The 21,769-nt window shown below is 40.6% G+C and overlaps 1 protein-coding gene across 3 annotated transcripts in view; it reads right to left on the bottom strand.

Annotated features, from left to right (window-relative positions):
• VEGFC (vascular endothelial growth factor C) overlaps positions 1–18,888 on the bottom strand; it is an 82,351-nt gene extending 63,463 nt beyond the window's left edge. For 2 of the 3 annotated variants that reach the window (XM_042470717.1, XM_042470718.1), the window contains exon 1: positions 18,402–18,884. In XM_042470717.1, the coding sequence (XP_042326651.1) occupies positions 18,402–18,524 (123 nt within the window). In that variant the 5' untranslated portion in view covers positions 18,525–18,884. Of the gene's footprint in view, positions 1–18,401 lie in introns of all 3 variants that reach the window. The other variant, XM_042470719.1, reaches the window with a different exon arrangement.
• Between the last annotated feature and the right edge of the window lie 2,881 nt (positions 18,889–21,769).

The raw sequence follows: 21,769 nt of genomic DNA, 5'->3' as shown, positions 1-21,769 counted from the left end.
CAATCACCAAAAACATGCAAAAAGCCATAAAAAGGAATAGAACACTAGTCCACTGATGGCTCATCTAATAGCTCCGCATCAACCTCTCCACATCTCTGGCATGCAAGTTACAGTTTGGTGTCCAGGACCCATCTGGACACAAAATCCATGGATGTTCAAGTCCCCCTATACACAATGGTGTAGTAAAATGTTGCCCTTTATATAAAATGGCAAAATCAAGATTTGCTTTTTGGGAAAATATTTTTTAAAAATATTTTCAATCCATGTATGGTTGAATCCATGGATGCAGAGGACCAAGTGTATTTCCATTCCATTATTATATTAAAGAGTGCAGAGTAAGGGAAGGATGTATGCACAATATTCTCTGCAAATGTGTGGGTTATATATGCAGGGAAAGAAAAAAAAATGGAGCCTTGCAGAAATCCTCACACAGGTATTGTGCCCAATAGAACTGACTAGGATTTTAGTACTATCACTGCTGGAGAAAACATTAATGAATGTTATTTAGCTACTTCTGCAAATAAGCGTCTCATGAGAAAAACCGTAAAACAGGAAAATCATTTAATTTTTCAAAAGAAAAATGTAACATAAATATTATCACAAATAATGATGCTTCTCTGAATGTCCATGTTTGTATCTATGACGATGCTTCCTGCTGCGGTAGTGGATATCTTTCCAAATTTGGTAAAGTTATAAACCAATATAAAATTCACATTGCAGAATTTAAGAGATCAAATACAGTGCCAAACTATTATTTTCACTATAACTAGATGAGAATGGAATGTTTCATATAGACAGCTAACATAGACAGTTCATTAAATAATGTTAAATATCCTGAAGGACAAAGAAAAGATTCCTAAACAATACTGTACAAGAAAGGAGAGAGAAGTGGAGAAAGTAAAATGGTGTCCCTTACATGAAATGGTGAAATCAAGGTTCACTTTTTGGAACTTTTAAAAAATACTGTTAAGCCATGGATGGTTAAATCCATGGATTCAGAATCTGAACACAAACAGCTGACTGTAACACTGTGGCACCATGCCATTACAAAAGGAGACTAAATTCAAAAGTGACTTGACAATTATGGGCTGGATAAGTTTATTTTCAAATCACCATTACCACTGCCACCACCATTTCATTTCTGGAGTCTTCTACTCCAGTAATTACTGTAGGTAATCATGTATAAATCTAGAAATTTTAGTCAAAAAGTAGATTAAAAAAACCCTGGGTTGACTTATCTATGGGTCAGTGTAAGTACTGTATCTTAACTCTTATCAAATAAGGACCATCTCCATTACTGAGTAGAGTGGTGGAAGGTGAGAACTTTGGCGGGTTACAGACCGCCAAAAATACGTATGGGATACGTATTAGGGTTAGGAAGGGGCGGTGCTTCCGCACCCCCCTAACCCTAGTACGTATTCCATACATATAACATGGCGGCGCCCCTTCCACATGGGGGCCGCCATGTTTACGTATCGGACACATAGCGTCCAGACGTGTCACGGCACCTATGACATTGCGAATGCGCCAGCGGCGCCTCGCGACATCATAGAGGCGCCGCAAGAAGGAGCTCCATTTTGGAGCTCCTCTTTTGCTCCGTGCGGGAGCCGTGCGGTGTGGCTGCTATGGCTCCTGCACGGAGCAAGCGGCGGTGGCGGCAGACTGCCTCAAAGCGGCGGTCTATAACCCGCCTTAGTTGGCCCTGGGAGAACCAAAAAGAAGCAGGGACCGCCTCCCACACCATGCTCTCTGCTGCAGTGCTGCTTCTGGCCTTTTTGAATGACTGGGTGGGAAAACAGTGGCAATGGCAGCTTTGATGCTTCTCTTCAAAGGAATCTAGAGGGAATAGAGGGGTCAGTGTTTTTTTTAAGTTCTTCTGGGATGGATTAAGCTCTCACCTTTTTCACTCTACTCAAAGCAGATGATTGTTCCTTTTTGATAAGATTTAATACTGTACAGTATCTTAATTCTTTCCTTTACATCCTTTTTGATATGTACAAATTTTCTTAGTCCCATTGGCACCAGGTCACCTCTCCCACACAATGCACTGCCATCATTTATCGTAGCTCACTCCTTATCCATCATTTAGGGTGGTGTCGTGCCCAACCTGGAGGCATGCCCGGCTGAGGACTCAGAAGAGAGAGAGGTGGAGGAATCTGACTCTCAGTCTGGTCCCAGTTCTGCCCTGACAGTGCTAGCAAAGATTGCTGCCAAAGAGGAGTCAGGAGCTCGGCACCCAGGCAAAAGGGGCTCCTACTAATTTGGGCAGTCAGGAAGAGGAGGAGGCCAACTTACCTGTGCCTTCTTATAGCCAACAAAGATCAGAAAATGTGGGGCTGCGTCGTTCTAGAAGGCTTTATGAGAAATGCCAGGCAATTAGAAAGCAGCTGCACTAGGAAGCGTTGAAGATAAAAGTTTGGGAAGAATGCCAGAACCTTTATCAAAGATTAGCTGACTTCCCTGGTGAAAGTATGCTTGTCGGAGACTCTCTTGTTATTTGATTCCCCTGACTGGACCCCTGGATTTTGGACTGATGACTCTACGTATTGAAACCCTGGACTCTTGGACTGGTTGACTATTCTGATTACTCAAACCCTGACTCTCAGACTGGCTAAACAACCTTGCTTTTGGAGCCATTGGTATGATTTGGCTTCTGGCCACCTGATACTCCAGACTTGAATTGTGTCAGACATTGTATTTTGTTATTCTTTTGCTTTGTCATTATCTTTATTCGTCTTGCTGCTATTGGCTGCTTACTGCTTTCCTGGACAGATTAACAAAACCAGCAATGCCTTCTGGAACTTTGTCCTTTTTCATCCTTATATCCTTTTTTGCATTCCCCTAAGTTCTATCCCCAACTTATCCATGGATCATATCAAAATCCATAATTTTGTCCCCCAAATCTGCCCTCAACTTATATGTCAGGTTGACTTATATACAAGTATATAAAATACATTCACCATCAAATAGGAAAGATTTCACAAATGTAGCACTTGTAGGTATTTAGGCATAAACTGAGGAATTACATACAGATCTCAAAAGAGACAGGTAACATTGACACAGCGGATGGCAAGCCCTAAAATGGTGAATGGGCCTTGATCACACGTGGGGTTTGTCTTATGCAGGGGTGTGTGTGTGTGTCCCAGATCCCCTGCGTCAGGCGAGGGCGCACTGTATCTGTGTTACTCAAACTATGTGCCACTCCTACATCTTTGAGAAAGAATAAACTTTTCCATCTCAGTGAATGTGGTCATTATTTACACAACATCTAGGCTGAAATTTGTTAAGGGTACCCCTTAACAGGAGTCAAAATTAGATTGTTTTAGGAATCAAATTCTGCACATGTGTCTTTAGTTGCCCGCTACAGATTTTACATATAGCTGAAATTTCTATTGACCAGCCTTTGTATACATGTAGAGGATGGGGGTGGGAATGTCTTGTCTAATACTGGCAATGAACAAAGTTGTCATAAAAACAAGCCTAAATATAACTGGAAAAATGAGGCAATTTATTTTCAATGCTACTTATATCTTCCTTTGTAATCATAGCCAAACAGACCATGAAGTAACATTTCATACAAGAATATTAATTTGAACACACACAAAAATAACTTGGTCAGCTGCCTTTGATTTAAGAGAGAGGAAAGCTAAAGATCTGTAGCCTCCACATTTTCCTAGTAATTTCATAAATAAATAAAACAGTCATTACCAGAATAAATGAGTAGCAATAACTAAAGCTATCTGTGTTAGTTTCTTAACTTATCTTTCCTGTGACAAAGCTGAGTTCCTCAGTATGACAGAAACTGACATTAAAATTCCAGACATTTCATCCCGTATCTGGAAACAATTAGTTCACTCTATTTTCAGGCTGTTACACTGGCTTGCTGTATTCCTAGTTATTTATAGGAGCTGAAAGGAAACAAGAAAAGCTATATAGATAGTTTTAGGTTTCATGTTCATGTACACTTAAAAATGTGAGTGCCTGTCTGACTTTACCCATGTGTACAATATGAAATTTTATTCTGCAGAGAGATGCTCATCCAATTCCTTGAATTGCATATACCATCCTACCCAAAATTTAAAAAGAAGAAAAACTGTATGATGAAAGAAAGTAAAGGGGATATGGTTTCAGTGGGACAAAGGTAGTGTCAAGATTCAAAGGCCTTCCAGAAAGATTCAACTTGTTCTTTAAAGCAAGGTTGTCTTGACTCTATAAAGTACCTTCCTCTTACTCCTTGGAGACTCTCATCTAGCAATGATGGTAAACAGAGAACTGTATCAACTGTATGAGAATAGATCTGTATCCTTTGATGAAGTACATTGGCCAGCTCAAAACACAGTGGACTGCTTTTGAAAAAAAGGTTCTACAACCCCCCCCCCCCTTTGCTTTAATTTGAATTTAGACTTCATGGACCCAAAATACCAATAACATTTTTGAAGAAGAGGTCCAGCCATGTTTTTATATCAAGTGGAAAGGTTAGAAATAAATAACTCAGTGAACTATGGCCCGATACACACTGCCAGGAAGCGGTGTCCTGGCAGCGATAGTAGGGCTCTGGAGCGCGCACACTCCCAAGCCCTACTACGTGCGCGCGGAACTATTATTGTGTGGCATCGCCACATGGGGGGCATAGAGATGACGTGTGTCTGTCTGAGCGCCCACACATCTTTTAGTGGAAACAGCATTGTAAGGACTATGTCACAACCCTTATGATGCCTCAGAGAAGCCGCTCTAGGTGGCTTCTTTTTGGCTGCGCAGCTGCGCCACATGGTTTATTTGTCCCGGCAATGCTGCATAACCAAAAGGGCCGGAGTTTTCCTTTCGGTCTGTGCTGTGCCTAAGAAATTATTGGTTTATATTGGTGTTTGAACACATTGGTTTTAAGATAGCCGTTATAGATGACAAATTGGTTAAAAACGAATTCTGGAAATTCAAAGTTAAATTGAAAGAGACAACATAGTGTAGTGTTTTGAGTATTGGATTAGGACTCTGGGAAACTTTGGTTTGAATCCCCATTCAGCCATGGAAACCCGCAGGGTGACCTCAGGCAAATCATAGTCTATTAGCCTAACCAGAGGCAATGGCACACCTTCTTTGAATAAACTTGCTAAGAAAACACTATGACAGGGCTATCGTAAGTTGAAGTCAACTTGAAGGCACAAAACAGTTTCAAATTATCTCTTGAGACAAAAAGGATAGTTTGCTTATATTGGAATAAACATTTATAGGCAAAAAATAGCAAGAAGTCAGGCTAGACTGTTGTAGCAAAAATAATAAAGAATCTTGTGGCACCTTAAAGACTAACAAATAAGTCTACACTCTGATCCAATAACAGGAGAGCTCTGATTACAAATGTTTCTGTCTTGAAAAAAGTGCTTCTGAGAAAACCGGGTATACATTTAATGTCCTTTTGGAAACATTCTCTCGGCAAGATGTCCATCAAAGAGGCAAGAAAATACTTGTCAGGACTTTATTTCACTTGTTTTAGATGGTCCAAAGGACTACCGAGTATAAACAGTCAGCTGATAAAAACATATACAATGTGATATTAAGGAACTTAGAATCATAACATTCTGCAGAAACTTATATTTATATTAAACATCTGGACAGAATAAGCAACCTGTTTAAAATAAGGTAAAGCAAGTGGGAAAAATCCTAAACTGAGCAGATGCAATTAACATACACACTGTATCTACAAAAATATGAGTTGGAATTTTCATTAATCTAGGGGACAGGTTACCAGAACATGGACATATTTCACTTTCTGGTTAACCGACTTTCACTTTTTTGTTAGCCATGCAAAACTGTATTATGAACACCTTTTAGGTCTCCTTTCTCTTTTCAAAAAGTCCAACCCAGCTTAACATTAACAGTAAACGAATTATTTAAAAGCCAATGTTAAAGAGGCATTAAAATTAAAGCAAACGGTATATAATTAAAAAATAACAAGGAGATTTTAGAAACGAAAACCAATTAGACTACAAGACACAGACTTAAGAGTAAAATGTTAAACAAATAAACACCACTAGGTGATTCGATCAACCCTCCAGTCCAACAACTCTCTTAAAAAACAGGTCTTCAAGAAGGTGACAAGGTAGGTCTCCTGGACAAGACATTCCAGAGCCGAAATATTAAACCATAAGAATTTCTCTCCCACATTCCAACCATGTAAAGGTTTGGGACAAAGAAGAAAGCCTCTGTAAATCATATCTACCAATTAATTGAGAACTCAGTGAAGCAATGACAACTACAGTATCTTATATGAATATATGCAACTAGCCAGTTAGCACATATCAAGAAAGTGGAACTGCTGGGAATTCCAGCATACCAATAATGAGGAGTATACTGGCACAAAACTGCAATGCCCCAGCTCTCATATTTGGTTTTGACTGAAGGAAAGGGGGCTAGGTGTCTCATCTGAACTACAATTTGCAGCTTAATGATCTCCAGACAAGCTGGAATCTGAAGCTAGGGTTTGTTTTTCACTTTAGATTCCTAACTGGTTTGAGAATAAAAATCCCTTCTCACAAATAACACTAATAAATAAAATAAAATAAAATAAAATAAAGGAAAAAGTAGTACTGGAAGTTAAATTGACTTATCCACGGGTTTTTTTATCCATGGATTCAAGCATCCATGGCTTGAAAATTTTCCAAAAAAGTATAAATTCCAAATAGCAAACCTGGATTTTACGTTTTATATAAGGGGCACCTTTTTGCTCTGCCACTATATTTAATGGGACATGAGCATCAACAAATATTGATATCCACAGGGGATCCTGGAACCAAACCCCAGAAGATAACAAGGTCCCACTGTAATCTCATTATGTATGTGCAGCTTCCTGTATCAATATTTTCAAATGATATATTTTTGCAAGCATTAGAGAAACTTCTCTGAAGAGAATATAGAACTTCTCTGAAGGGAAAATAGAAAATTTCTCACTGATCAAAACTGCTATTGTTCTGTGCCTTCAAAGTCAGTTTCGACCTATGGCAACTCTATAAACTCAAAAACTAGGCAAGATTTATGCTAAGGCTGAATTTGAGGACTCTTGGAGCCCTCCTCCAACAATCAAACCACTATTTAGTTTAGAGCAGGGAACTGTCAAATTAACAATTTGTAAGCTGCTCTTGAAGCCTTTGTGGTTGAAGAGTGGAGTATAAATACTCAAATAAACCAGTGCAAAACTAAAACGCCCCAATGGTTCTCACACCCACTTGTTAAAAAGCACTGCAATTATGTTGGTGCACTAGTCCAGTGATTAACATTTTTTTTCCTGCTGCAATTACCTATACCAGTATAACTGAGTCACTGATGGGCACAAATGTGAGCCAACATAATCTTGGGGTTTGTGTGTTGAACCAGGTCTTGGGGAAACTAGAGTTCAAATCTCTGCTCAGTTATGGACCCACTGGGTGACTTTAGGCAACTTACATACTCTCAGCATGAGAAAAACGCAAGGGTAAGCATTCTCTGAATAGGTTTTGCTAAGAAATCCCTGTCCACATTAGGACACAATAAGTTGGAAATGACTTGAAGGCACACAGTAAGAATAACAGGGCAAAGAGGATTCAGACCATAATGTATATACTGTCACATTGGGACCAACATGTGCTTTCTCACATGTTCCAGATTTGTGTCTTACCCTGATCCATTTTGTTCTTCAATGATATATAAGCCTTGTAGCTGTGTACTGGCCACAAGGGTGCACACACTGAATGGCTGCAAAGAATGACAATGTGAGTTTTGCTGAGGAAGACCAAATCTTTAGGTAGCACTGTTTAATATTTATTCCAGTCTCATACAAAATTCACTGATGTTCTTTGACATACCACAACAAAATTGAGACACACCAAAATCTCACACAATATCCTGATCTATATCTAATGCATATCTCATTGCAAATATGATTACCTTTTAGTTTCCACTGCAGTCTTACTATTTCTAAACCAGGCCAGAAATCACCTTAGTACTGTGTTGTACCTTCATGCTAGGGTAAACAACATAACACTGCTGGCCTTTCTTGCATCTATATGCCTCCTTCCTTCCTTCCATTCCCTCTGCACACATTTTGGCCAGCAGTTAAAGAGACTGGCAGCAATGAGACTACATCACAGAAGTGTAATGCAATGCAGTAGATTCCTAACATTAATCTTGAAACATAGTTGGTCCAATAAAAGTAATTATCTGAACTGTTTTGGACAATGTCTCTCTGGAACCAGAACAGTATCTTTTCTTGCAATTGTTACATTCCACAATGATAAAATGAGGATTTTTTAAAAGTGAAACAAAAACCCCAAAACCACAGTATGACATAAATCAAGGATAAAGCCAAAATATCATTAGAAAACTTTAGCCAAAGATGAGCAAGGAATTTCCTTCTAAAATGTGTTCAGAAGTGTTTGGAGTTATGAAGCAGAATTCTATTTTTATTTTTTTGGCGTGCTTATCATTTTTTTCATGCGGTCACTTATACAGTACATAATAAATAAGACTGTAAGACGAAATGTATCTCCCAAGAGCTAGCTTTAATAATACAAGAAGGACCTTGCTGGATCATATCAAGGGATCACCTGGTCCAGTGCTACTCAAAGTGGGGTCTGTGGACTGCTGTCAGCCTGCAAATCACTGGTTACCAATCTGAAATAGGTTTCCAGAAAGGAAAAAAGAAAATATGAAGATAATACAACCCAAATACAGTACCTGTTTCCTGCACACTAGAGGTTAAAATTGCTGGTCTATCAGATCAGATAGTTTTAGAGGCAATTATCTATTGCATGAGCCTCAGATACTTGTAACCAGGAATTAAATAATGTATATATAATATATGACATCTACTTTTCACATGTTTACTGGAACAAACATGCATGTAACAACAGTGTTCTCTGAAATAATCAGCTGCTCTGATATGAATCTCCAATGTATTTTTATGGTTTCACTGGCCACAAGGGGGTGCTTTCATGGCAAAAAGAGTACAGAAAGTTTTTGGGTTTTTTAAAAAAATCAGGTTAGTAGTAAATATGGACAGGAAAGACTTTTTCAGACCGTGAAGAGTTCTAAAAGTTATGGCAACAAGGATATAGCAGATTTAGGAAACAGTCATCTTGGGAGGGGGAACAGAAAAACAATCATTTGTTTTCCTCTACTTCTATTGTTTGTTTTTCTCTACTATTTCTTGTACATTGTAAATGTCATGGGGACAGAGACTTTTCTGCATTTTGCTGATGGACTTTGTGCTATGTCCACTAATGGTGCTATGCAAATAAGCAATAACAACAAAGCAAGATGAAGATGGGACAAAAAAATATAGGAACTAAACACTGACTGTCAGAAACGATTCATGAATGGCAGAAAGGAAGAATGCAGCTGACATCAAAGTTTGGTTCAATGAATAAGGAATATTATGAAGAGATGCTAATGAGAAAAATTAACAAGGAATATTTGGGGGCATATGCAGGAGGGAAGAATTTTTAATTATTTTTTTAGGAAGATTATAGTCTCAAATGGACAGCTCACAGACCAATAGCTGTAGTAGTATGTGATACTTTTGATAAAGGAAGGCCCATACACACAGACATATATATGTATGTGTGCGTATGCGTAGGTGTAGTCCTATAATAAGGTACTTTCATCCTCTTTGCATGAGGTAGAAAGACTGGCAAGACACTCATTATTTAAATGACAACTCTAAATTGCAATCCAACAAAACTTAATCTTTAGTTAAAGAGTCCGTGAAGTATGAAATTGGTCTTTAGATGTTGTTAAGCCTGAAAAGATGGTATAGCTTCAAGTTTTAAGGCATGGCAGTAGTTTTAAATTTACTTAATCCTGCTCAGTGTAGATGACCTCTACATTCCATTAATAGCTCCTGAGATTAATACCACAGTGCTTTACATATCTATTCAAAAAGGAAACCCCACTAAACCTAATGAGAGTCACTTCCAGATCAGAACTGCAAACTAAGTAAAAAACAAAACAGGGATGAAGAAGACTCACCCGGATGGAGTTTCTTTCTTTTGCAAATACTGTACTCCATGTGAGCATTCACACAAACACATACATTCACTGAAAATTGATACAAACAGTATCATTTCCCAATCAGAGATTCTAGAATTTGAAATCCTCCCTGTTCTTGCCCTGGGCAAGAGCCTGCCCTGCTTTTGGAGTCTGTTAGAGGCATTCACATGTGTGAGATTAAGGAGGCATACAGCTGTGGGCACATGAACATGGGCCTTTCAAATGCTTCCTAAACAAATTCAAAAGGAAAATTAAACAAAATGTAACCATCAGCACTAGGTTATGGATTTGTATGGATTTACTACTTTTAAATAAGATTCAGATTCAATGGATGACTATCAACACCTTTCTTAAGTCTTCCTCCGCAAGGTCAGTCCCTGACATCTGTATGCAAGAACCACACATTCTTGCAAAAGCTCTTGCAGAGGTGAGAACACATTACAAACAGAAGCAATTAGTCCAATTAAAATAATCCATACAGCCTTGACTTCTTTAGATTGACACTTTCAATCTGAGAACATTCAAACTGGTTGTCTTCAAACAAGTATTTACACTACAATGTCTGATACCGCAAATATAAACAAAAACTCTATTATGACAGAGTTGTCCACTAATAATTTTAGTTCTGAATCATCAAAAAGCCAAAACCAAAACCAAACAAAAACACTTTCAAATGTACATACTGTATAAGTCTAGCAATTTTAGTAAAAAAAAATAAAAAAAAAATAAATGACCCCAAAACCATGAGTCAACTTATCGATGGGTCAAAATAAGTACTCTGTATTTAACTCTTATAAGAAATGAAAAGAAACAGATAAAAGAAACCATTCCCTGGTGAAAAGCAAGAGCGTAATCTGTCCTGGAAATCCTGACTTCCCCATCCCCTCTATTCTCTCATCCATCTCCCCTTTATGATGAGCACAAACAGTTAGGCCTTCTGGAATCTTTTAAGGTTTTTTGGCATTACTTTCCTTTGCTTCATCCTTTATATCATGGATTCTCAAACTTTGGTCCTCCAAGTGTTTTGGACTTCAGCTCCCAGAACCCCTAGGCAGCTTGGCCAACAGCCAGGAATTCTGGAAGCTGAAGTCCAAAACGTCTGGAAGACCAACGTTTGGGGATCACTAGTTTAGATCCGTTGTTACATGCCCCTAAGTTTTACCTTCGACATCCACAGGTCATATCAAAATCCCTAATTTTGGCCCCCAAACCTGCCCTTGACTTATACATGAGGTCGACTTATAGTCAAGTATATACGGTAACAATAAATTGAAGGGGGAAAGTGCATAAAGGTCTTGGCCTGTGTATATGTGACTCCATTACCAAAAGCTGAAAGGGTGTATGATAAAAAACCCAACTGATCAAATAAAAATAATTTTTGAAATTTTTAGGAATCATATGTCGCTCTTGCTATACTTCAAGGCCACTAGAATAAACCTTGGTTACCATGCTACAAGGACATGACTAGTCTTGCCTATCTGTATTAGTGGCATTTACATCCAGCTCTTTCGACAGACACTGCACTGCAAGTGGAACAAGGGCCAATGTGCTCTAATGCTGGTTACAGGACAAATGTGCTGGCATCAGTTCAAATGTCAGTGCAACTATCCTTAAGTGAGCCCAAGCCTCTGTATTCACATGCCAATGTCACACATAGCTGTGAAGTAATTTATTTATCAATTCATCTTCTATGACTCACTAAAACCATTTATACCAGGGATGTGTATCACTTGGCCCTCTAGTAATGAGGCATACTAGGAATTGTTCTCCAGCAACATCTGGAAGGCTCAATCATTCCCTCCCCTAGTTTACTGGGTTCAGATATGATTTACATTTTCAAAAGAAAAAAAAATAGGACAGATGTCTTATACTATTAAGAGGAAAGGAGCTTTTGTATTTCTTTGAAAAAGAGGCATCTGATAATCTCTGCTGGCCCCAATGAGTTTAGTTTCAGATTCTGGCAACCTATTGCAGATGCATAGCATGTTTACTCAAACGTAAAACCCACAAGAATTCAGAGAGCCCCCTTTTCCCAGAAAAAGTCTGGCATGGAAGACACAATCTATTAACAGTAAAAACAAGAAGAATCAAGAAGGTGTAATATGCACAAAAGTAATAAAGTAAACTTCTCTCTTTGATGAAACAAACCTGTCCCACTGCTCAGCCCTTATCATATCTGAAGCAAAGAGGGGAGGCTGCATGATGTAAAAACAAAAAGGGACATGTGACTGAGGGGTACTGAACCTAATATACAGTTACTTCTCTAAAGCACAGGCACTTTCCTCCAAACTGATCAACTGTGTAGTGTCTGCCTAGCTGAGTAACAACAGACCATGAGGAGGTAAGGCAATGCCAGGGGAAAGGCTCTATACTCCATGCTATGTGCCATCTTTAGTCTTACGTTCAAGCTCTCCCACCTAGAATCATAGAGTGGGAAGAGACCCTAAGGGCCATTCAGTCCAAACCCCTGCCTGGCAGGAATACACAATCAAAGCACTCTGGACAGATGGTCATCCACCTTCGATTTAAAAACCTCCAAAGGAGACTCCACCACACTCTGAAGCAGTGTATTCCACTGTTGAACAACTCTTACCATCAGGAAGTTTTTCCTGTTGTTCCTGTGGAATCTCTTTTCCTGTAGTTTGAATCTGTTGCTCTGTGTCGTCTCTGGAACAGCATAAAACAAGCTTTCTCCATTGTCGATATGATATCCTTTCAAATATTTAAACATGGCTATCATGTCCCTCTTAATCTTCTTTTCTCCAGTCTAAACATACCCAGATCCCTAACCACTCCTCATAGGGCATGGTTTGGAGATCTTCTATCATTTTGGCAATCTCCCCTGGACACATTCCAGCTTCTCAATTGAGCACAATTGTCTTGAATTGTGGTGTTCAGAACTGAACACAGTATTCCAAGTGAGGTCTGGCCAAACCAGAACAGAGTGTTAATATCAATGATGTCCCCATCCCTGGTGCCAACTGATGTGGGGGGGGGGGCGGTTGGAGTTGCTCCAAAAGGACATACTAGGTCCTTACCTCCACGGTCACAACAGAGGTTTCCTGGTGAGGAGGCCTCCACCACTGTGGCAAAACCAGGAGGGGTATATGAGGAGGAGGGCCCTACTGGGTGTCACCCCACATTTTCCTAGTAATGCCACTGCTACGATTACTTTCTTTGATCTATACACTATACATCTATTGATGCAGACTAGACTCACATTGGCTTCTTAGCGGCCACGTCACACTGCTGGCTCGTGTTCAGCCTGTGGTCTACTAAGACTACTAGATCCCTTCCACATGTACAGGTGTTGTCAGGTGTCACCCATCCTATGTTTGTGCATTTCCTTTTTTCTGCCTGAGTGTAGTGGATTTCTCCCCACTAAGGTCATTTTGAATTCTGATCCTGTCCTCTGGGGTATTAGTTACCCCTCCTAATTTGGTGTCATCTGACAATTTGCTAAGCACGCTTTCTATTCCATCATCTGTCATTTAAACAGATGACGTGACCTGTTACTTTATAGATGACTGGAGACAGAACCATGTTTTTAAAAGCTGGTTCAGTGATATTCATATTTAATTTGGGCATAATTATTCTAAAGTAAGGCATTGCTGTGTGACTTATAATATTAAATAAAGTCGTCACTCCTAGTTCGCAGACTTCCTGTTTGTGGTCTTGAATTTCTGCAGACGGGAAGCTAGGAGGGACAAAAGGCTTGTCTGCACCTGTGGGGCTGTACATGGGGGCACAAGGTTAGTATATCCAATGGGGCTTGGATGCGGTTTTTCCGATTCATGAGTGGGTCCGGAACAGATCCCCCGCGAATCAGGAGTGATGACTGTATTACTGAAGTCTCTTCAGTTTCATTTTCCAAAATGTGAGATAATAACTTTCATGAGATTTTTTTTTAGTACTAAGTGCCATAAAGCTCAATATTTGCTTTCACCAATACCCCTCTTCCCATGTGGACATATCATTCAAGTGATGGATACCATTCTCTGCACACTTATCCATAAAGGGAGGGCTAAAGGAAGAGCAACTGAAAACTAGATGAAAACTATGAACGCTGCTGCTTACAGACGTGAACAGGATAGCAACTAGGAAAGCAATGGAGCAGCAGGTAAAGATAAGAAGAAACCCAGTGATTGGCCTGAGAGTTTCTGAAAGTGTAAATACTGCTGAAACCAAGGAAGGACTGACTGGATTAGTACTTGGGTAGGAGATTATTGGGAGACTCGTTCTGACTTTCTTAAGGATGAGTGAGTTGGAAGTATATATATATAAAAGCAAGACTTGGGACACTTTGGCTTGTCACCTGTTCAGATGCTGAATTTCAGGATCTGATATACAGCTTGTCCTCCTCCACCACCCCTGACATTCAAACCACCTTCCCTACATGAAATACCTTCACTTTTCAAAAAAGGTTAGGGGTTGAATAGTGTAACATGTCTCTTCTGATTATCAAGAGCCACTTCCTTCATGGCCCTTTGGAATACAAATATTTGAAAAGAAAACCACAATTATACTGAACTTATACTCTTCTCAACACTATGTCATTTAGGAAAATGGACCCACCCTGCTTGTCTATCTCTACTATAGAAATTGCTGCAAAGGTATAATCTGCCAGTAGTTTCTTCCACACCACCAGTGGTTAAATTCTAACAGGTACTATAGAGGAATACAGATGAACATAGTCTCTATAAAATAAATAGAGGCTATAATGCGGCTACATGTATTCACTCCTATTTCAGCTGAATATGAGGAATTAAAGAAAGCTTGATTTGAACAGACTAAGACCCAAAACACTCATTTTTATCTAGACTGAGAAAAGTGACTTTTATGTTGACAACATAATCACATTTTCTTTGATATGATCACTTAAAATTTACTTATCTAATCATTTTAATTCTTTTAGAATTTTTCTTTAGCATTCTCTGTGATACTGAGCCAAATCCTTCTAATTGTTTTCACTCGAATTGCTCTACTGATGTCAGTAACATTATTTATGAATATGGGAAGCTAAGACGTTTTCCCTGTCAAAACTTGAAGGATGTGTGTTCAACTTCCAATGCCACAATAGACATCCAGGGCACTGCTTTCTATCCTCCAACAGAGAAAACAATGTACCTGGTGTCCACTATCCATGGACTTTCCAATTTCACATATACTTTACTTCCTTTGCTATATTAGCTGTTAAACAATCTCTCTCTCCTTTTCTGAATTCAAGTACGGACGTTCAGTCTCTGCCAGCTTATAAACATTAAGTATGATTGAGTAAAAAGATTTTCTGACTTTCTTTGCTGTTCACATCTTGGTAAACAGAGAGAAGTAGTTTTGTTAAGAAAATTTAACTGACCATCAACCAACTGGGCTAAGTTCTGGGTTCACAAATGGCAGCTGGGAAGGAAAAAACCCTTTATCCTGCTGCCTCTGGTGATCAGCTGTTTCACTTTAAAACTGACAGCAGTGGTTTGAAATATCCAAACTGCTGCAGAAGTAGCCCATTAAACAGGGAGGTGTAGTGTCTACAGATGCTCCTTCTATAAACAATTTCAGCACACCTTTTCAAAACACAGTATGCCTCCAATATATGTGTTTGCGACAAGGGCAGGCAAGATGTGTCTAACTATTATCTAACAAAACCTGGTACATTTGGATTAGATATTTCTGCCATTCAGGCTTTTATTTTATAGCATAATGACTTTTTACACAAATATGAAAACACTCTGCATGCCATATAGTTAAAGTTAAAGCTTTCAAACACAAACCTAACGGCATTTTTAAAAATACAGTAAACAAAAAAACATTTTGCCATCTATAATTTGTTCTTATCTTAGCACACATGCATTGTGAATTAAGCAGAGATCTTTATCTAACTTCAAGAATTGAAGCTGACAACTGAGAATTAGCCTGGACATCACTGTCAAACATAAAAGGTCAAGTTAATTTCCTGAATACCATTTTGCTGTTTAGAAGCTATGGCTGTTTTTAGAAACATCTACAGCAGATCTTCACAAAATGGAAACATATTCTAATGCCGTTATTATTTTCCTCTTGGTGGATTTTTACACAAGAACATCCCCAAAAGCCCTCCTTCAGCCAGCAGCTTGCTTAGATCCAACCAGAAAGTTTCGGAAACATAAACTTTCCATCCCAAGGACACAGACTTGCATGCAATCTCACAGTTTTGCCCTTGATAAAGAAGCTGGGAAAGCACAACATCAATGAGCCGCTTCTTGTAGGGAGGCACTAATACTGCATTCCCCAGACCAAGTCTGTTCTTTTACTAGTGTAAACTAACCTATGCATTCTCTAGGAAGCAATCGAAATCTCAACCCTTATCGGTCTCTAAATACTTAAGTGTCCCATGCAAACAATAGATAACAGGAGAAATAACTAGGGGTTACTGATCCCCACATCCTCCAGGGCTGGATTGCTGGCCTTAAAGGAGCAACCTAGGAATCACCTTTATAATCTCACTCCCAAACCAGGGATGTAGTGACCAGAAGGTCATCAAAAAGTAGCTGCGTCAAGGACTGGACAAATAACATCAGCCAAAAATGAGCAGTGCAAGATGACCTTAGATTTCAGAGGCTGAACTGAAATAAAGCGTTCACTCCAATAAGTCTGTCCCCACTTATTGCATAGTGTAGAGGTTTGAGTACTGGACTATGACTCTCGAGTTTGAGTCCCTGCTCAGCCATGGAGACCCACTGGGTGATGTTGGGCAAATCACATTCTCTGAGCCTCAGAGGATGACAATGGCAACCCCCCTTTGAAGAAACGTGCCCCCCAAAAAACCACCCTACGAAAGGATTGCCTTAGAGTCACCACAAGTCAAAAATGGCTTGGAGGCACACCACAACAAAACTGCTGAAATGTTAGAGCCTCACCCCTGCCTCTCCTCATGCCCACTTTGCAGCACAAAACAACTACACAATGTAGGCATGTTGTGAAACATATTCAGTGAACTGTCCTGTGTTGGGTAATTCACCTGGGATGTTTGGATCATATAGAGCCAGCATGGCATTTGAGTGCTGGACTACAGTATGAGTCTAGAGATCAGATTCTGAATCCCTGCTCAGCCATGGAAACCCACTGGGTGACCTTGGGCAAGTCACACTTTCTCAGCCTCAGAAGAAAGTAAAACTCCTATGACGCAACATGCCAAGAGAGCCCCATGATAGGGTCGCCATTAATCAGAAAGGACTTGAAGGCACACAACAGCAACAAGTGTCAACATGGCTTGAGTGTTGCACTAGGACTCTGGAGACCAAGGTTCAGTTCCCCATCCAGCCATGAAAACCTACTGGGTGACCTTTCTAAGCCTCAGAGGATGGCAAGGGCAAGAAAACCTGCCAAGAAAACCCCATATGGCCTTAGGGTTACCATAAACGACTTGAAGGCACACAACAACCACACCAATTTTGACAAGATGGATCAGACATCTCCACAATTCCCTATCCTCCCCTTTTCTGCTTAGGTCCTGCAAATTCAAACCCCTGGCAATGGCAATTCCTGGCTCAACAAGGAAATGCACTGGCTGACTTTGGGTGAGTCACACTCTCTCAGCCTCAGAGGCTGGCAAGGACAAGCCACCCTCTGAAGAAAACCTGCCCAGGAAACCCCCACTTGCTTAGGGTTGCCGTAAGACATAAGAAACGACAACAACTACCACCTTAACCCGCCTCAAGCCCTGGAAAATGAGAGCCAGAGAAGGAGGCCCCCCATCCCATGAATTATGAAATGAATGATGCTTTGGTTCACTTGTACTGAAACTCAATGGACACAAATTGGGTAAAGAGGGGCTTTTTCAAATACTGTAGGTCTTAACTAATGCTCTGTCAATATTGAAATACATTTTCAGGGTGACACTAATGGTGCAGAACTGAAGCTGTCCTTATTGGCTTTTGCCCCATTCTTTTTAATCTCCCTGCCTTTGAGCAATGGCTGTTTCCCCACTTGCCTCCAAAGTCCTACCCAACCAAGGTCTTCAATAACACTCTCTCTCTGTCAAGGCTTCAGATCTCTGTCTCTGAGCAATGATTGACCACATGCCTTTTGCTGCTGTTGTGCCCCTTCAGAGTTCCTTGGCACACGTTCCTCCAGAGGCTGAGAGAGTGTGACTAGTGGGATTCCAACCTTGGTTTGGCTGCATCCACACTGGAGGGATAGCCCGGTTTCATATCGCTTTAACTCTTTGTCTGGTTCTTTGCTATGGAATTCTGGGAGTTGGAGTTTGTTGTGGGGCCCAGAGCGGAGCCCCACAACAAACTCCAACTCCCAGAATTCCATAGCAAAGAACCAAAGAGTTAAAGCGGCATGAAACCGGGTTATCCCTCCAGTGTGGCTGCAGCTTCTGTCTGTCTGTCTGTCTGTCTTACCTTGGTGCCCGTTGCCAGGTCTGTCTCTTCCTGGTCGAAGCCCTGCCCGGACTCATAGGCCTGGGCCGTGGCCACCAGCAGATAGCAGCAGCAGCCCAGAGGGAGCAGTCCCAGCAAGTGCATGGCGCGGGGCGGCGGAGAGAAGCCCCCAGCCCCGGGCTCCTCCGCACACGCACCCGCCACCAGCCCCGCCACCCCCCCGGGGTCCAGGCGCCTTGGCCTCGCCTCCTCCTCCTCCTCCTCCAACCGATCAGGGAAAGAAAGGGGCTCCGGTGGTCTCCTCTTCGCCTCCCCGTCTCCTGAGGCTAGGTGCCAAGGCGCTCCGAAGCCGGTGTAAGGTGGCTGGGCAGACGCGCTCCCTTCTCCTCCTCCTCCTCCTCCTCCTCCCGGGGTCTTCTTCTGTCACCAGCAGCAGCAGCAGCAGCAGCCCGGGAAAGGGAGCCTCTTGAGCGCGTGGAGCAGAGCAGCCCGAGCCGGGCATGGCTAAAGCGCCCTCTGCCTGCGCGCCTCGGAGGGAGAGGGAGGGAGGGAGGGAGCCCCCTGTTGGTCCTCCTCCTCCTCCCCCACCCAGGAGGACACAGTCCTACATGGCCACCTTCTGCCCAGGAGCCAGGGGCCACCAACACCACCCTCTCCAGCCTATGATTCAGTCACTCAGCCAGTCGTTTCATTTATAAGGGACCCAAGGCGGCCCACAGATAAATCCTTTAAAATTCAAACAATTAAAATCTCTCTCTCTCTCTCTCTATATATATATATATATATATCACATAAAATAGACACAAAAATATAAAATTTCATAAAAGATATACAATAAAATATATTATAAAACGACATAAAATATATATAGACATATGCAGAAATAATCCAGTCTGAGGCCACTTTAACTGCCCTGGCTCAATGCTAGGGAATCCTGGGAATTGTAGTTTATTGTGGCTTCAGAGCTCTCTGACACAGAGGGCAAAACTACAGTTCCCAGAATTCCCAGCACTGAGCCTTGGGGCAGTTAAAGCAGTCTCACACTAGATTGTTTCTGGATTATTGGGCTCTCCTCCTCTCACATTACACCATAAAGAACCCTTAGTCATTTGTTTTTTGTAATGTAATAGGCCCGAAACACTGCTAGGGAATTCTGGGAACTGTAGTTTTGAGAGACATTTATCTTTCTCTGTAAGAGATAGCCCAGGTACCATGATAAACTATATTTCCCATGATTCCCTAGCATTGAGCCAGGGCAGTTAAAGCAGTCTCAAACTGGATTATTTTACGCAGTGTGTTTTGGACCTAACACAGCTATGTCTTTGGTTTCTTCTTCTTCTTCTCTATTATTATTATTATCAGCATTATAATAATAATAATGACTACAATATTTCAGTGAAATCTACATCTTCAAACATAAATTCCTATATATAATAGTATAATGAAACTACGTATTTAGTTATATCCCTACATATTCACTCACTTATTAATGTAATATACAGTATACCATGTCTTTGGTTTCCACCTTCTGTCCAGGAAGAATTCCAAAATGTCCTCTATTTTGAGCATGACTAAGAAACATGAATGTATATCTATAGGAGTGTTTTATTTGGTCATGGCCTACATTTCTTTAAATGTCCTACATTTGTTCTCCTTGGCAGTGAGGACACCCAACCTTTCTTGGCCACCTGCCCAAAATGACCAGGCTTGGTCCTCCTTTTCCAGGACATAGTTTGACCCTCAGGGTGACCAGAGGTCCTCCTAACTGCAAAGGAGGACAACTTGCACTGTCAAATGGAGGACATGTCAGAAAAAATGGAGGATGAGCAAAGAAAAGCTCACAACAGTAATATAACTTTAAACTTACACTTCTCCGTCATGCTCAAAGTGGAGGACGTTTTGGAGTTATTCCTGGATAGCTTGAACTAAAAGACATAGCCGTGTTAGTCTGGAACACCAGTACGAAAAGGAATCTTGTAGCACCTTTGAGGCTTAACTGAAAGAAAGAAAGAGGTTGATAGCATCATCTTTCCTAGACTTGAGTCTACTTCCTCAGATGCATGTCTTTCTCTAAACCAGCAGTTCTCAACCTGTGCGGTTTTGTTTTGTTTGTTTTGTTTTGTCATGTGCTCCATTTTTTTTTAATTGGGATGCCCTCCATTTGGAGGGTGCCTTGTCCTCCTTTGCAATTAGGACAGCATAAAACATTAATTAAAAACATAGATTAAAAGCATTATTATTATTAACATTTATTTATAGAGCACTGGAAAGTTTGCACAGCCCTTTACATAGCAAGAGTCAAATAAAATAAGGAGAAAAAAGGAATAAAAACCTGCCAAGCGGCGTACAATCTAAAACAACAACAATAGAATAGAATAGAATCGGTTCCAAAATGCCTATTGGAATAAAAAGATCTTCACTTGACCAAGGAATCACAGCAAGAAGGGAACCAGACTAGCTTTCCTTGAAAAGGAACCCCAGCTACTCAGAGCAGCCATGGAGAAGGCCTGCTCTCATGTCCCCACCACATGTGACTGTGCAGGTGGTGAGAAGTACTCTCCTCCTGAAGATCTTGGGCCAATTGATATTGGGAAGATGGGAAGAAATTGTTCTTCAAATAGGCTGGAGGTACACAGGTACATCTGGTGGGAACATAGGAGAAAGCCTTCTTGGTGGCTGCTTTCAAGCTCTGGAATGCCCTTCCCAGAGATCTTGTCCTTTCATAGGCAGGTAAAGACTTTCTGCAGGCCTTTGAGGGCCTTTTGTGTGCTGTGCTGTTTTTGAGCCCTTGGTATCCGTTGGGGTTTGCATCCAGATTGCCCTTCCCCATGGATACCAAAATCCATGGATGCTCAAGCCCCATTAAATGCAATGGGATAGTAACATGGGAGTTTATCACATGAAGGAGATTGGGAGTTTATCCTGTAAATATCCCGGAAAAATTGTGTAATTACATGCAATGATTTCACACGACGTCACACAAAACCCATCATTAAAGTGGTCACAAAGAAGCATTCATGTGCATCTTTTTACTTTTGGGATTTCAGCAACAATGGATTTCTGATATTACTTTATTTGTGCAATTCTGTGTGATAATCATTTGTGCAATTACTCGCCATTTTCTCTTTATTTGCGGGATGCTTTAAATACGCTTTAATCTCTCCTTAATGCCGAAATTAGCCCCAGTGTGATAAACTCAGTCGTATCCCTTATATAAAAATAGCCACATCAAGGTTTGCTTTTTGGAATTTATATCTTTTTGGAATGTTTTCAAACCACAGATGCTTGAACCTGTGGATAAAAGGATCCATGGATGAGGAGGGCTGACTGTATTCGTTGCTCCCTTTCAGTGTTTTTCTTAAACTGTCTTTAATTTTATTGGTAGTTTA

This window comes from Sceloporus undulatus, chromosome 5, assembly GCF_019175285.1.
Source record: "Sceloporus undulatus isolate JIND9_A2432 ecotype Alabama chromosome 5, SceUnd_v1.1, whole genome shotgun sequence".
Taxonomy (NCBI): Eukaryota; Metazoa; Chordata; class Lepidosauria; order Squamata; family Phrynosomatidae; genus Sceloporus; species Sceloporus undulatus.
Note: the sequence above shows the minus strand (reverse complement) of the source record. Positions and strands in the feature narration are given on the sequence as shown.